The sequence below is a fragment of the Callionymus lyra genome, chromosome 3 (genome assembly GCF_982586985.1).
Source record: "Callionymus lyra chromosome 3, fCalLyr1.hap1.1, whole genome shotgun sequence".
Classification (NCBI taxonomy): domain Eukaryota; kingdom Metazoa; phylum Chordata; class Actinopteri; order Syngnathiformes; family Callionymidae; genus Callionymus; species Callionymus lyra.
Window position 1 is genome coordinate 17,077,376 of NC_141820.1, and position 16,467 is coordinate 17,093,842.

A 16,467-nucleotide genomic window follows, 5' to 3' on the forward strand; every position below is an offset into this window, starting at 1 on the left:
ATGGATGGGTGAGGAGGCTGATGAGACTACTGTTTGTAACTTGACCTCTGGACCTGGAAGGGCCAGTTCACGTCTGCACTGTAGCCGCACAGCCGGCCGGAATCCGGTCACATCTTCCTCCTCCGCTCGAGGAAATGACGACGACCAGCCTCGTCCCAGGAAGAGAGACGAGCCAGGAAGAGAGTCAAGCCTCTCCTCAGCATCCATGCGGTTTTTCCCGACGATCACAGCCTGATAGGATGTCCGAGGTCATGTGACGGGAAGCGCAGCGTTTTCCATCCGAAAGCGAGCTAGGATAGTCGGGAATCCGCACATCCAGGTAAAGTCTCATCAAAAGATGACGCATTTCCACCGAATCCATAATCCCACTTTTTTCCATTGGCAACGCCAGCGTCGTGTCAAGGAGTCACCGGTTCGATTCCCCGGCTCCGGTTGCTTTTGAACGTGAAGGCTAACCCGCTAGCTCGGTGACCCTCTGCTGCTGCAGCCCACATATTGTTCGCTCAAAATAGCACAAGCCATTGCAAAAATAAAAAGCAAAAACATCTCCGCGTTGCTGTGACACACGCTGGACTGTTTTTATTTCCACTGAGTTGAAATGCGTTCGTTTGTGGTGCGACGTGTGTTTTAAACCCGAGCAGAGGTTTTGGTTCGAGGTTCGCCGATGCTAACGTGCTAGTATGCTAATGTGTCTAATAGTGTTTGCTTCCATTTGTACATGTGGATTTATTGTGATTTTAAAACGATATTTAAATAACTGAGCAGACATTTAAAAATAAAATCAATAGTCATGAATTTATCCCAAATATTACATTTTTCCTCTTCCGTTACAGAGACGTAAATGAAACTGATTTGTTTACTTTCCTGTGCTGGTTTATTATTGCAATGAAATTCAAAATAAGCTTTATTTATACTGTGATTTGTAGAGTCTATTTGTATAAAAAATAAAAAACATCTTTCCTACTACAGAACGTAAACGATCCACTAACGACTGATGGTCATTGGTTTGTTTTTCACTATCGATTTCCGGCAGATTTGAGAAATGAATGAAGTCAAATTTACAAGTAGTTCTTAAACTGTCAAATACGTTGAAAACACAAATGTTTTAAGTCGCCAGTTTAGAATCAATCCTAGAAGTGTCCTGTTTTATTTCACTTGGTTTCACTTCACACGTTTATAGAACTTATTTATTTACAGGTTTAATATTAATATGTTTGGTTAAATATTGCTTTTTTTTTTTTAAAACAGAGTTACTTACTCTATAGCAATTGTAATTGTTAAGCCTGGTTGCCGGTTAACTTTCTGCAAAGCACTTTAGTAATTCAGATGTATTGATTCATAAAATCAATGATCCCAATCTTGTGCGATTGTTTTATGAAAAACTGATGGATGATTATTTCTAATGCAAAAAGGAGAATAATGACAACATTATTCTGTGCAGCAGATGTTTCTTATTATTCCTTCACTGACACTGTCTTTGTAAAACATACTTTTTCTTTTTAACCCAAAAGTTACACCTATGGGAGCATTTTTGAAAAATGTGTTACTTGAGTAATGTTTGCACCAGTAATATCAAATAAACCAAACATCTAATAATGTACATTTTCTACATATTTTCGTTGACTTACAAGGTCTAAAATTTATTTCCCAGTTTGTTTAGACCTGCAGCTGCAGGAAAAAGATCAGAAAGATGGATTCTTTTTTTTTAATTACCTGAAAGAAAATGTTCAAATTTCGTACAGTTATATTGGGCCTGAGCAGAATGACGTCAGGACTGTTTCCAAACCACTGTAATATCTAGTATTTTTCAATTAAACTTTTTTTTATCGCTTAAACATTTTAGACAAAAGTACCTTAAATGTAGGTATACTTAAACTTAAACTTAAGTTATATGAAATATCTTGCATAGACTGTCCAGTTCATTTCAAATTTTACAATGTAAATTTTACAATGTGTAAACAATGTAAATATAATTCATTTTTTTGTCTTCTAGAATTGTTTTAACACTAAAAGGGACATGTTTAATGGGTCACATCTTTTTAAATAGCAAGGTTTATATTTTAATTGGTGATGCTAATAGTTAAACACTTTTCCATGTGTTTAACAATTTCATGTTGGTCTCTGTTTGCTCAACATGTCATCCCTCACTACTCCTGTCTAACTGTGTATGTGTTTTGACAGGAGTCATTCCCGGCATGGGGGACATGAAGACCCCAGATTTCGATGACCTGTTGGCAGCGTTTGACATTCCGGACATCGACGCCAAAGATGCCATCCAGTCGGCCCCGGATGAGTCGGAAGGACCTCACGGAGCCGCGACGGCTCACCTGGGCAAAACGGACGGTTCGACCATAAGACCCCCGAGCCCCGCAGACTCTCAGGTGGACACCTCCATCGTCAGCGTGATCGTGAAGAACAAGGTCAGAGTCGAGGCCGTGGATGGAAACGCCGACAACGACCAGGACGCCATCGACGTGATCGCCGGGGTGGATGTGGGCTCTCGACTGGGAGCGTCGGACGCGGACGACACCTCGGCTCTGAATCAAAACGGCTTCGTGGTCTCCGGCGGTCCCGCCTCGCTCGCGCAGTCCAATGGCGCCCCCTGGTCTCTGGACCACACGAAGGTGGAGGCGAAGTCTCATAAACAGAGCGGGATTTTCAACAAGCTCAAACCGCTGCTGGGACAGGGTTCTGGGGACCAGGTGGGCCGGTCCAGGAAGATGCAGCTCCTGCAGCAGCAGGACGTGGGTCAGGACCGAGCCGACGGAGTCAAAGCCTCGTTACCCATGTCGTCGTCACTGTCTGCTGCTTCTTCTTCTTCTGGGATCTCATGTTCCTTTTTCCCTCCCTCCAAGTCTCTGCCTGCCACTCCTTCCTCTCTTTCATCGCAGTCCATCCAGTCCAGTCAACCGTTTAACGGCGCTCCTAAAGTGAGCCCTGCCGCCTTCCAGATGCGGCTAATGGAGGACGAGGATTCCGACCCGGACTTGGGAGGTCCGCTCGTCATCCAGGAGAACACGGACTCTCCCGTTTCCTCGCAACTTTCTTTCAAGTCGGACGCGTCTGCTCCTCCTCATCCCAAACACAGCGACACCGCCTTAGCAGCAGTGCTCGCGTCTTCCAATCTTCCTGTGGTTCCTGAGGTTCCTCCGCTAGAGGACCGACACCCGGAGCACGTCATAGAGGAGCGGGACTCCCCGGAGAGTCCTGAACCGGAAATGCCAAAACCTCCGGCCGTGGTGAAGAGATGCCTGAGCCCCGCCGCCGCCTCTACGCCGCCTCCCTCCGAGGTCCTGGAGCCCAAAGAGGAGGAGGAGATGGACATCGGTAACGGCCTGGATGGCGACGGTAAAAGAGAAGAACCAGAGGGAGCGAGTGAGGACAAGACGGAGATGGAGGAGGATAAGACGAAGTCTGGCGAAGAGTCCGGAGTTGCTACTCCGGCTGCTGCAGCAGGGGCCGCCGCCCGGCCTCTGAAGGTCCGGATCAAAACCATCAAAACCTCCACCGGTGGAATAACGAGGACCGTGACCCGAGTGGCGCCCAAGGGCAAAGGTTCCGACGGCAAATCGCAGTCGTCGGAGCGCAAAGGCGCCTCAAACAAAATCCCCAAAAGTGAGTCGCAGCAGAAGGTCAGCGCCCTCAACGCTCTCCCCGTCTCCACCCTCGCCGCCAGCAGCGTCATGCTCGCCGCCGCCACCAAAGTGCAGAACAAAATGGCCGCGTCGGACAAGGCCAAAATATCGGCAACCGCGGTCAGCATCACGAAGTCCGCGGCGCTGCCCGCCACCCCCTCGGTCGCCTCGTCCCCCAAGTTTTCAGTAGCCGCCGGCGGCATCAGCGTCCGTACGGCCAAAGGGACGGCGAACGGCGGCGGAAACCTCCAGCCGAGCAAACCGGCGTCCATCGTCAACAGCACCGGCGCCGTCATCTCCCGCAGCCAGTCCAGCCTGGTGGAGGCCTTCAACAAGATCCTCAACAGCAAGAACCTCCTGCCCAGCTACAAGCCCGACCTGTCCACGCCCCCTCCTCCGGAGTGGGGTCTCCCTCTCCCGGCGACGGGGTACCGCTGCCTGGAGTGCGGCGACGCCTTCGCCCTGGAGAGGAGCCTCGCTCGCCACTACGACCGGCGCTCGCTGCGCATCGAGGTGACGTGCAACCACTGCGCCAAGAGGCTGGCCTTCTTCAACAAGTGCAGCCTGCTGCTGCACGCCCGCGAGCACAAGGAGCGCGGCCTCGTCATGCAGTGCTCGCACCTGGTCATGAGGCCCGTCACCGTGGAGCAGATGATCGGCCAGCAGGACATCACTCCCATCGCCGGTAGGGGCGCGAGAAAATATCGATCCACTTCAATGTTGCGATATCTTTTTTTTCCACAATACCGTATTGCTGTAAAACAGCACTTTATCTATCATACCTGGAAAAAAAAATGGCCCTTTAAATTACATTTTATTTATATATTTATTTTATAGTTTACATTTCTACGATACTCTTCACTGGCTTCCAGTTTCTTTCAGGATCAACTTTAAAATTCTTACTTTCAGATCTATTCATGGTCAGACTCCTCCTTACATCAGTGATCTGATCCAGCCTTACACCCCAGCTTGGGCTCTGAGGTCTGTGGATCAGAATCTACTTATGGTTCCTGAACACGGTTCAGGACCAGAGGAGAGAAATCCTTCCAGACTGTTGCTCCTAAGCTTTGGAACGATCTTCATCTCTCTTTGCGCTTGATGGATCTACTGACTCCTTTAAGAAACATCTTAAGACGTTTCTATTTGTTCAGGCTTTTCCTTGATTCTCTGGAACTCCTGTTGTGTTATCAGTTTTATCTTGACCTTTAAAGTATATATTTTATTGAATATTGTTTTGATTGTTTAAGCGCTTTGTGACCCTGGTCTGGAAAAGCGCTATATAAATAAAAATTACTAACTTACTTACTTACATTTTTTAATTTTTTATTGATTTTCAGATATTAAGACAAACACATTGACACACACACATAAAAGTAAAATAAAATAAAAGGTAGAATACAAAAACAAAGAAAGATCCCACCCTCCACCCTCCTGTAGAAAACCTCCCCGTGGTCTTGGAAATCCAGACCCCCCCCACCCACCAACCACAATCAGGGCTTGACAAAGACAATAAAATAGAAAGATAAATAAAATATAACAATGGTTATAGTTTACATTTTAAACAAATTGTGTTTAAATTGTTTATTTTTTATTTAAAATTAACATGCATTTTTCTTTTTGTGTTTAAATGATAGTTCAGTGCATTATCTGCAGCTGAAGGAACAATAGAATCCAAGAGATGACTGAGGACGAGAGGATGCATTTGACTCTACAAGCTTTTAAGGCTAATGTTTGGGGATATTTGGGTGTAAAAACGAAAGAAAGCATTTTACTATTCGAGTAAGAGTCATGTTTGTAAATTCTGCAAAGCCAGAGTCAAATACTAGTGAAATACCACAAATATATCCTTGTTCCTACAGTAGTATTATTGTATTATTCAGTTTAAGAATCACTTAAGTATTTGTTTCCCCCATAAGTATCCGTCATTCTGAATGATTGTGTGTTTGACTGATGAACTGAGCTCACCAAGACTCCCTGCTACCGTCCAGGTCTGCTCGCCTGCTCGTCCTCCTCGCCGTCCTCCACCACCGGAGCCTCCGCAGCCTCCGACTCCTCCAGCCCGATGAAGGACGGTTCCGCTCCGACGGCCCAGACCCGACCGGTGCGCCGAGCCCCTCAGGGTCCTCAGGCGCTGATGCCGCTCCCTTGTAAAAAAGCCGAAGGACTCCAGTACAACAACTTCAAATGCTCCGAGTGTCAAACGCAGTTCTCCGGCAAAGCCGAGCTGGTGTCTCACTTTCAGCAGATCCGAGCCGTGGCGAACTCGGTGAGTCTGTCGTCGCATAACTTATTTAATTTAAACGTATCATCCAAAATGTACCTTTAAGACGAACAATGTTTCGCAAAAACATGAACTCAATACTTTTAATTTCAGTGTAAGAGGTTGAAAAGTAACTCCATTTTATTTCGTTCCAGACGTGCACTCAGTGCTCCCCTCCCATGATGCTGCCCAATTCCTGCGCCGTGTCGGCCCACCAGAGGATCCACAAGCACAAGGCCCCTCACGTCTGCCCGGAGTGTGGCGGTGTCGCGAAGCAGACGAGTTTCCAGACGCATCTGGACGAAGCCTGTCTCCATTTTGCCAGACGTATCGGCTACAGGTGCGACTCCACCATTCATGACATATTAATTTCTTTTTAAATCCTTTTATTAAGTCTGTCAAGGTTATTTAGTGGTCAGTGTTAATTTGTTGGTGTCTTCACAAATAAAATGGCAATACAATCGGTTATATGAATAACACTACCATCTGGATCAGGAACTGCTTTAAGGTGTCAGTTTGCAGTCAGAGAGAACTAGACAACATGTTATTGTTTTTCCATGAAAATGTAATCTTTTGCCAAATATGACACATGAAACGTTTTTGTAACGGTGTCAAATACATGATTATATTTTAAGATAAATCTCAATTATGACTGGTGCAGGTGTTCAAGCTGCCAGGTGGTGTTCGGAGGTCTGAACTCCATCAAGTCTCACATCCAGACGGCTCACTGCGAGGTCTTCCACAAGTGCCCGAGCTGCCCGATGGCCTTCAAGTCTTCCCCCAGTGCCCAGAGCCACATCAGCACGCAGCACCCGGCGGTCACGGGAGGACAGGCCAAGTACGTGTTCGAATGATTGGTGGATTCTCTACATCCGTCGACACGGATAAATGATGGATAACACAGTGTCACGTCTTGTCTTTTACAACGGATCATTTCAAAATAAAAGCTTGCTCAACGATTGCAATATTGACAGATGAAAACACTGTCATGTCCTCTTCTCCAGGATGATCTACAAGTGTGTGATGTGCGACACAGTTTTCACCCAGAAACCTTTGCTGTACATGCACTTTGACACTCACCTGGCCAAGCAGAAGGTCCACGTCTTCAAGTGTCCGGACTGCACCAAACTTTACGCCCAGAAAGGCTCGATGATGGAGCACATAAAGGTAGGTCTTCACTGTCTCCTGAGGTTTTCTTGAGTCCTCACTACTAATATGATTTTTTTTTTAAATGCTACTGTGTGTGTTTTATGGGTGAGTTCTACAAGTGATGGTCTGGTGAAGCTTCGAAGTGTCATGTTGTTTAGAGGTCAGTAGGTGGCGCCATCAGTTTAAAAATGCTGTGATGTTTCTATCATTAGGACAGTTGTTCAAAAAAGAAAAATAGTGCAGAGACCGCCATCTAGTGGACTCTGAATATAATGGCACTGCTTCATGAAGCTTCACCAGACCATCACCAAGTTCTACTGCCACCTCCTGTCTTATTGGACTAATCGTTGTCAACAATATTTCAAATATTAAACAATTATCTAATTATTTAGATTCAATAAATTAACGTAAAAAAAAAATTTGGTTAAGGTCTGCTCACAACTTACCGTATTTTCCGGACTATAAGTCGCATTTTTTTTCATAGTTTGGCCAGGGGTGCGACTTATACTCTGGAGCGACTTAGGTGTGAAATTATTAACACATTATTACCGGTATATCATTTCACATGTTACTTTCACACTAAACCGCTAGAGGGCGCTCTAGGCCTGTGTTGATAATTTCGACGTAGAAGAGGAAGCGCCGCATCTTCTTCCTCCGGAGTTAGCGGAGTTGTTTAAAAGTGACACCGAGGATAAAGATTTCATTGGATTTGAGTTATTTGGAGTTACACGGATGGTTTGGTAAACTTCTTAGCATGTTATTTATGCTATAGTTCTCTGAATAACTCTTAATATGTTATGTTAACATACCAGGCACGTTCTCAGTTGTGTCATGTAACGTAACGTACAATTATTCAGCCTGTTGTCGCCTCTATTCTATTTTTATTTAAATTGCCTTTCAAGATGACATGTCTGTTCTTGGTGTTGGATTTTATCAAATAAATTCCCCCCAAAAATGCGAATTATACTACTTTTTTCCCTCTTTATTATGCATTTTATGGCTGGTGCCACTTGTACTCCGGAGCGACTTATAGTCCGGAAAATACGGTACTGGTTTCTTGAGGAAGTGGTCTAGAACTAATCAGACTATTTTTTTACTTTGTTATTCATCTTTGTTGTTGTTTGAAGACTTTGAATGAATTTTGCTGGCTCTGCGCCTGTTGTAAAAGCTAAATAAAAATGATCGTAATGAGATTTATGATCAGAGGTCAGTGACCAGTCGTCGACCTTCACTTGAGAGTCCGTCACATGGTTGATCAGGACCGTCTCGCGTCTATCTTTAGACTCGGCAGCTGCAGCTCCTGCTGTTAGATCAGAGTAACAAGTACAAATACCTCCTCGATGTACTTGTTAATACTTTTGGTTCATGATGGCGATTATTTGTTATTTATCCCACTACGTTAAATCTTTCGCCTGTGATCAGACGTCTGGATTCTTACTGAATAAAAAACCCGCTCATGATGGTTTCTGTCTCACTCCCTCAGACGGCTCACAGAGGCGCGGCGGTCAAACAGGAAGCTCCGGCCGACACGGCGGCGCCCCCCCCAGCAGCTGCTAACCCCTCAGGCCCGAAAGCCAAGTCCGCGGGGAAGACGGACAACTCCGACGGGGAGGACTGGGGACGAGAGCAGGAGGACGAGGAGGAGGAGGAAGAGGAGGACGACGCGGACGATGACTTCGAGACCCCGGGGGGTCCGTCCGCGCCCGGCGGGGCCCCGGCCGACTGGACCTGCCCGCAGTGTCAGACCACCTTCACCGACAACGAGGACTACCTGAGCCACGTGAAGATCTTACACGGGAAGGTGAGGACCAGGAGAGGAGGAAGCGCCGGCGTCGACGCCTGACGTGTTTTTTTTTCTGTCGACAGTTTCCGTGTCGGATCTGCGGCGGAACCTTCAGCACCTCGTCCAGCCTGAGGAGACACGAGCGCGTCATCCACGAGGGCAACAAGCAAGTCTTCCACTGCCAGTGAGCGCCTCAGACACAGGTCAGTAAGTCAGCTGCGCCTCCACTGACGCCGTGTTTGGGATCCGATAGGTTCTGCACGGAAGGAAAACGAACCTTCGGGAGTCGCTTCCTGTTCGACAAACACATCCGTCTGCACCACAGATCCACGGACGGACAGGTGAGTCCGGCGAGTCTCTCCCTCTTCACTCTATGTTCAAACCAATTGTCTCGTCCTCAGGGTCCTCCACTGACCAGGAAGCGAGCGTCCGGCGGCAGCGAGGGTCCCGGCAGCTCCTCGGAGCAGGACGGCGAGGTCCCCGCGGCGAGTCGAGCGGCGGAGGAAGAGGAGCAGCAGCAGTCGGCGGAGGACGGCGACGAAGGCTCCGGTCCCGTCAAGAGGACCAGGGCGGCGTCGGGGAACCCGGACCCGGAGGAGGAGAGCGTCTTCCGCTGCATCCCCTGCGGCTTCTCCACCGAGGATGGCGCCGAGTTCCAGCGGCACATACCGCAGCACCGGGGCGACAATGCCGCCTTCCAGTGCCTGCAGTGCGGCGTCTGCTTCGCCTCGGCGGGCTCCCTGGGCCGGCACCGCTTCATCACCCACCGGGTGAGGGACAGCAGCGGCGCCGCCGACCGGAGCGGCGGCCCCCGCGGCCACGCCTCGCCGGAGGGCTCGCCGGCCTCCCCGATGGCGCCGGGGGAGGACGCGGACGGGAACTTGATCTGCAGGGTGTGCGGCCGCCGCTTCGACAAGGCGGCCGACCTCAACACGCACTTCCGGACCCACGGCATGGCCTTCCTGACCGCGCACAAGACGGACAAACCCCAGTAGACGGAGCCGGACCCGCGACCTTTGACTGAAGAATGTCGAAACGAAAACGTGACGTTACTGTAACTACGCCACCTACCTGTGTGTGATTGTAAATGCATGTTAGATCTCAGAACTGAACTCATATGGGGCCCGTTTCAGGAAAGCAGGTTTCGACAAACCAGAACTCTGTGGTCTCAGAATCCGAGGAGGTTATTCATCATCTATCTGTGTGGAGCTCATGGAGTCTTGTTTAAATGTCGTGCAAATTCAGCAAAGCACTTGTGATAGTCGTGACTTTATTAAAACAAAGTCGTGCTTTATGTTGACATGTTCAAATGGAGAGAACGTCCGCACACGTGGTCATAATTGAAACCATGAAAACCACTAAAGTAACATGTGAAACCCAGGGTTAGTTTATTACTGACTTATCTCTGATAATGATAATTCCACTAAACCTTTCTCGTGACACGCTAACACCTGAGGTGGTCTCACTCACCCCTGCTCTCTGAAACGGGCCCCTGAAGCATCAAACGCTCACCGTATCTTCACCACTGTCGTCCTCATAGTCCGGGCGTCTCTCCTGTGTCGCCGACAGTCACACACACACACACACACACAAAAAAAAAAAAGCCATCAATCACAAACCACCATGTTTCCCTCCTGCGGTGACGTCCACTAGCTAACCCCGGACGTCGCTCCTGGTCCCCCCGGTCCGTCGCCAACGAGCGAGTCCGAAACTGACTTTGCTACGATATTTATTTCTAAATGCTGCTGGTGTTTGTGAAGACGAGGTCGTGTCGTGTGAACATTCGTGACGTTACTGAAGCTAGTCGGGGAGACGAGGCGGGTTAGATGTTCTATGATGTAAATATATATAACGACACTACGAGGAGCTCCGTTGGTGTGAACACTTGTATTGTTCTGATAAGTTAAAAGGAAGAAAAAAAAAAAGACCCTGACGTGCTGTTCGGAGCAGGAATATCGTCTTAAATGTTTATCTGAGATTTTTTAACCTGAAGAGTTCTGGCTGTTTGTTTTGTACTTCCCCGGGATCGAACCTTCTGGGGACGGAAGTGGACACTTTTTATTTGTATCTTTTTATATATGTCCTATTTATAGAGGTCACTAGTGAAGATTTCCGTGTCACCATGGTCTGCTTGCTGAACCGCCATACACTTTTGTGCTGTTTTAAAATAAATGTGTAAAAGTTACTCTGAAGTGCGTGTCGAGTCCACTCGTGCTCGTCTGAAGCTTCACGAAGCCTCGTTTCTAAGGCTTCACCGAACGAGGGGTTGTTCGTATCCAGAAGAACAAAATGGCTTCTCGCCATCTCTGAGGTTTATCTAAGAAAGTTGATAAATCTGCTGGAGGGTCTAAAGTTCGTGGAAAGACAGAATGGTAGATTTGAGATGAAGAATTGTGTAAGAACATGTATTTAAGGTAAGGTAAGTGTCGAGTCCACCGCTTGGTTTAGAAATGTCAAGTTGGTTAGTTTACAACCGTCAGGTCCAAACTCTTGTTCAGGTTCCAAAGGACACGAGAACAACTCAAATTTTCCAGTCAATCACTTTTATTTTCTTTCGGATTGTCGGTAATTAGGTTGTAAACCTTTAAAGACAGATAAACAAACCATTTTAATTATCCATCTAAATTAAACATTCTAAATTCATTTTAAATTAACTTGAACATTGAAACATTTTGAATTCATTCAAGCAATTTAACATTCAAATATTTTTAATTCATTTAAACAACTAAATCAAATATTTTAAATGAATTAACAAGCACTAAGTCAAGGTAAATCAAACATTTCACCGACCATTGGCGTCTTTGGACTGAACATCGTTGCGAACTTGGAGCGTCTTCTCTCTCTGACCGACTGACTGACTGAGACCCTCCATGATTTCACAGGTGCTGCTCATTAGTGCCGATGACTGAAGCAGCTGGTTCGCTGCTGCTGGTGCACTCTGGGAAATGCGGTTCTTTCACCAACTGAGATTCAGCCAAACAGTAAGGTAAAACTTTATTGATCAACATTTTTTTTCCAATAGCCACAGAAAATACAGCAATTTTTCATAAATTTTTAAAAAATATTTGTTTATTTAAGGGACATTTAAATTACATTTTTATAATCTTATATGAAATAAGGACATGCTTTAAAACGTGACGCCGCTTTGCTGCCATGCATTAGAGCGACTAATGGTAATAATAGAATGGTAATAGTGATAATAATAGAACCTCTAGGTTGATACTACATTGAACTGTAATCATTTAAATCCCTTCACGTTTACAATCAATTATTCTATAGCAGGAGAGAAACTGTCATATTGAGAATAAAGGCTGTAAAAATTGATTTGTTAGATAATATGATGGTGATAAATATGATTTTATATGATTTTCATATTGATTTGTGAAAGAGAATTTCACAGATTAACGACCATTATCTCATATTCAGGCATCGTTATTTAAAACAACATTTTAGTTGTAAAGATATATATCTCAGATTATCTGGAAGTATCTTAATCATTGGATTAGCCACAATGCTAATCTACCTCAAACGCTACATCTTGTGAACAACCAAACATACGAAGGAAGAAGGAAGTGAAGATGAGGAAGAGGGTCAGGAGTGCAGGCAGGGCGGCGGCATCTGTGATACAGAACATATTCAGAAAAAAAACATTTGATTTTTATTGAAGCATGTTTACTTGTGATAAAAAAACAACAACAAGATTTGAAGTTGAAAAGAGAAATGACAGAATTTACTAAATAAATACAGTGTTGAATAAAATGTTAAGTATTGTGATTTATGGGGGAAAATAACTTTCTTTTAATCAAACAATTTTCAACATTATTCAAACTATTTTTACTGTAATCAAACAATTTCCAACTGAAATATAACTGCAATATAAACATTTTCAACTGTAATCAAACTATTTTCCATTGTAATATAAACATTTTACACATTAATCAAACTATTTTTAACTATAGTATAAAAATGTTCAACTATTATCAAACAATCTTCCATTGTACTATAACAACAATAATATAATAATAATAATGAAAGAGTTTTTAAAAATATTAACTTGAAATTCGATTTGAATTTATTTTATATCTCATGAATGATGATGATGATGATGATGATGATGATGATGATGATGATGATGATGATGATGATGATGATGATGAAGAAGAAGATGATGAGATAAATTATTCACATCCTTGTTTTTACAGCTTCTCTACAATTGTCATGGTATTCATAGTTCTGTCTGAAGCCGGCGAGGTCTTGGACAGACGTGGTGGATGGTGAACTTCCACCATCAGCTGGTAGATCAGAGATCCAAGCAGCGCTCCGACACACGGGGCCACTATAGGGATCCACCACCAGCTGTTTCCGGCTCTGCCGACACACAAGATCACACACTTATGACACTCAAGTCACACTTGCTGCACTAAAGCGACCCACCCTACCTGAAAACTTCTGGTCCCCAGCCGGCGATGTAGCTGAACAATCGAGGTCCAAGGTCTCTGGCGGGATTGATGGCGTAGCCAGAGTTGGAGCCCATCGAAACGCCAATGGCCAGCACTAGTGCCCCCACCAGGGGCGGCTGCAGTCCCTCAGTGATGGTTCCATGGTTGTGGTCCGCTAGAGCGAGGATGCAGAGCATCAAAGCAGCCGTGCCGATCACCTGGAACACGAGCACACAATCACATGGTCTACGCTAAACCAGTCCAAGTGGATCTGCTCCTTCTTCTGAAGAGTCACCTGGTCCATGAAGCCCCCCCACACGCTCAGGTAGTTGGCGGGGTAGGTGCAGAAAATCCCTGCGGTCGCCGTCGGGCCTGTCACGGTCAGGTCTCCGCCGCTGAAGCTCTGGATTGCGTCTGGAAATGTTTCAGAGGTGAGAAAACATCTGGGAGTCCACAGAGAAGTTCTGGACACAGACCGTAGTACTGCAGCGCCACCGTGGCCGCGGCCAGGAACGCTCCCAGGATCTGAAAGAACACGTAGAACGGCAACTTGGTCCAGGGGTGACGACCCAGGAAGCACAAGCTCAGCGACACAGCCGGGTTCAAGTGAGCACCTTGATGACGGGAACATTAGGACCAGTCAAGTCGGACAATGCAGAGAAGATGACAAGTCCTTAATTACGATTATGGATTCCTGATCTGATTGTCTTCACACTGACCTGATACTCCACGAGATACAAAGACACCGAACATCACTCCGAGAGCGAATCCCAAGTTAATTGACAGGTACTCGCCGTTCTCCTTCTGACTTGTCGTCACCTGAGCTACGGCGCCACACCCGAACAACTTAAACACACAACAGGGAGGACATGAGTGGCCCGAGAAATAAGAACCTTTGACAGGATCTAGAACCACATGACCTACAAGTGATGTTGATAAAATAAGATTGAAAACCTAGAACTGGCAAGATAGACCCAACAGCGTGGCCAGGGGGGTGTGGACGAACAGTCGTGTCTTATTTTTCCTGGGGGGTCACTCTCCTGGGGTGTATGTCACGCCGAGTGTCTTTTGTCAGACTTATTTGCCAGCAGGGCAATCGTTCAATGTTCATACTGTCCTTTCCTGGGTAAAGACCTTCAGACTACCCTCCTCTATGAGTAGTTCATGGACCTGGTTCTACTTGTGGTGGATCACCCGAGTCCTCCTAAACATCTACACACGGCTTTACACCAGGCTAAATTATTTCTAGGGGTGAGCGAGAAGGTCTCAAGATCCGTTTTGTCCACAACGTTGGATAACTCCACGATGAGCTTTTAAGGACCCATGTTGTACACAGTGTTTGACGGCTCTGTGGTCAGTACCTTGGAGAGCAACCACCAACCAACTCTATGCTTCAAGATGAAGCTTTTGTTGTGAGTCTCGGCAGGTCCTGAGTCTAGAGTCTTGCTCCATAGCGGTGGTTCACTCTTTTTCTGCAGTCCTGGATGAATTCGGCGTCCATGCTGCAACTCAGCATCACCTTAAACCTATACCGGCAGCCAGTAGAGGGCTTCGCATGCATGAAGTAGAAATCAATATCTATATAACCATAGTTCTATGAATGTGTGCAACGCCCTCTACACTTTGTGGCCAAGCCGCCCATCTCCCTGAGTGTAGACATTTTGAGACAAGTGAGGCGTTACATAGGGGCGGCGAGTACATCAATGTTTCTCAGCGACAAGGCAGATAAGATAAGAGACGAAACATCTACCTATAGAACTCCACACAGTCCAGTTCGCTCTTGGAACCACTAGCTTGGTGACAGTCCATAGATAGATGGATAAACTTTATTGATCTATGTGGGCGTCACACACATCGTAGAACCACGGTTATATCGATAACCTAGGACGTAAAATAGAATACACTGTTTTGCTTTTAATTTTTCACACGTCTGCAAATAAAAACCTTGTGTTGCTCAATTTAAGATAAGTCCAATTAATCTCAAATGAAAAGTTCCTTTAAATTTACTTTAACCATTATGCGCAAACGAGACGCAACGTAAATGCTCGTCATGTAAAATGAGACGTTAACTGTATAAACACAGGCAAGTGTGTTGAGTTCAATAACGTAGGAGCTTTCATGGCGCATTCAATAGCATGGATTAATTCAAATTTTCTGAAATATATAAATACTTTATATTCTCATTTATTTCTCTTTTATCATCTTATTGATCTGTGTTCTTAGGCTGTGTAGTGACTGGAACTTTTTTTGGAATTTTAAATGAAGGACAAATAAATTAAACAAACAAGAGAAAATATCTTAAATCTTTAAAATACACAAATGTCAAAAACAAAGGCAAGAGTTTTGAATGGCTAAAGATAACCTAAAGAAAATGCCATTAAAATAGGTAGAACTTTATTGAAATTGTTTTTCCAATTATCCACAGCAAATACAGCAAGAATAATCAAAATAAAATAAGAACAAGAACAAAGAGAAATAAAGAGGAAGAACAAGATGATACAATCTAAGTCTAAAGATAAAGAACATAGATCAAAGAAAAATAACAAGGACAATATATATAAAATAATATATATTATAATATAAATATAATAATAATAATATATTTGACTATGTGCTACATGTGTTGCCTGGGTACAAGAAGAAAACCATATTAAGAAAAAAAGAAGAACCTTTAAAATTATGGAACTGATCCTCGTCCAACACGTTAGAATTAAAGCCCTTTTTTTTTTCTAAAGTTTGTGCGTCTGTTTTCACAAGGTGTCAAGAGACACACAACAGTCAATCATAAACTAGCTCTTGTTGACTCGAGGTCTGGAGTTATGAGTGTGTGATGTTGATTACAATCTCTTCTTATCAGCGCTACACAACTTATCACGGCACAATCACACCTGTTGTCATCTCCTCCATGAAGATCCTCGGAACAATTGGTCACTTTTGGAAACTACACCAAAAAAGAGCTGCCGATGAACTCTCTCTTCTGTACTTACGATCAGGAGGTAGACGCCGAGACACTCGGCCAGACACTCTCGGACCAGCTGGTTCTTGACCCGACACTTGCTCAAGAGACTCTCCATCGCGGCTGGACTCTACAACACTGCCACGAGCGTACAGAGTTCACCTCCTGCAGGTGTCGGAGGAGTGTCACTCCCTTTATGATGCGCCGCGGCAGTAAAAGCGTGAGATACAAAAACAATCTTCCGC

The 16,467-nt window shown here is 45.3% G+C and overlaps 2 protein-coding genes across 2 annotated transcripts; one reads left to right on the plus strand and one right to left on the minus strand.

Moving 5' to 3' along the window:
* The first annotated feature begins 217 nt into the window (after window positions 1-217).
* znf687b (zinc finger protein 687b) lies at window positions 218-11,009 on the plus strand. The gene is made up of 10 exons (XM_087786661.1): window positions 218-319; window positions 2,182-4,320; window positions 5,624-5,901; window positions 6,051-6,235; window positions 6,557-6,733; window positions 6,900-7,062; window positions 8,528-8,845; window positions 8,911-9,011; window positions 9,081-9,168; window positions 9,229-11,009. Exons 2-10 carry the CDS (start codon window positions 2,196-2,198, stop codon window positions 9,820-9,822), a joined length of 4,029 nt encoding a protein of 1,342 aa, XP_087642787.1. The 5' UTR covers window positions 218-319; window positions 2,182-2,195; the 3' UTR covers window positions 9,823-11,009.
* A 1,462-nt stretch (window positions 11,010-12,471) lies between these two features.
* Window positions 12,472-16,382, minus strand: aqp10b (aquaporin 10b). The gene is made up of 6 exons (XM_087786662.1): window positions 16,254-16,382; window positions 13,986-14,112; window positions 13,743-13,880; window positions 13,562-13,680; window positions 13,267-13,484; window positions 12,472-13,195 (listed from the first exon to the last, which is right to left on the minus strand). Exons 1-6 carry the CDS (start codon window positions 16,338-16,340, stop codon window positions 13,024-13,026), a joined length of 861 nt encoding a protein of 286 aa, XP_087642788.1. The 5' UTR covers window positions 16,341-16,382; the 3' UTR covers window positions 12,472-13,023.
* Between the last annotated feature and the right edge of the window lie 85 nt (window positions 16,383-16,467).

What these genes read in the sequence shown, in the direction of transcription:
- aqp10b (XM_087786662.1), bottom strand. Translation starts at nt 16,340, where the DNA reads ATGGAGAGTCTCTTGAGCAAGTGTCGGGTCAAGAACCAGCTGGTCCGA. An exon ending in GGTGGCGCTGCAGTACTACG is followed by an intron (nt 13,681 to 13,742) that starts GTCTGTGTCCAG and finishes AAACATTTCCAG; the next exon opens with ACGCAATCCAGAGCTTCAGC. An exon ending in GGGGGGGCTTCATGGACCAG is followed by an intron (nt 13,485 to 13,561) that starts GTGACTCTTCAG and finishes CTCGTGTTCCAG; the next exon opens with GTGATCGGCACGGCTGCTTT.
- znf687b (XM_087786661.1), top strand. Translation starts at nt 2,196, where the DNA reads ATGGGGGACATGAAGACCCCAGATTTCGATGACCTGTTGGCAGCGTTT. An exon ending in TGAAGATCTTACACGGGAAG is followed by an intron (nt 8,846 to 8,910) that starts GTGAGGACCAGG and finishes TTCTGTCGACAG; the next exon opens with TTTCCGTGTCGGATCTGCGG. An exon ending in AAGCAAGTCTTCCACTGCCA is followed by an intron (nt 9,012 to 9,080) that starts GTGAGCGCCTCA and finishes GGGATCCGATAG; the next exon opens with GTTCTGCACGGAAGGAAAAC.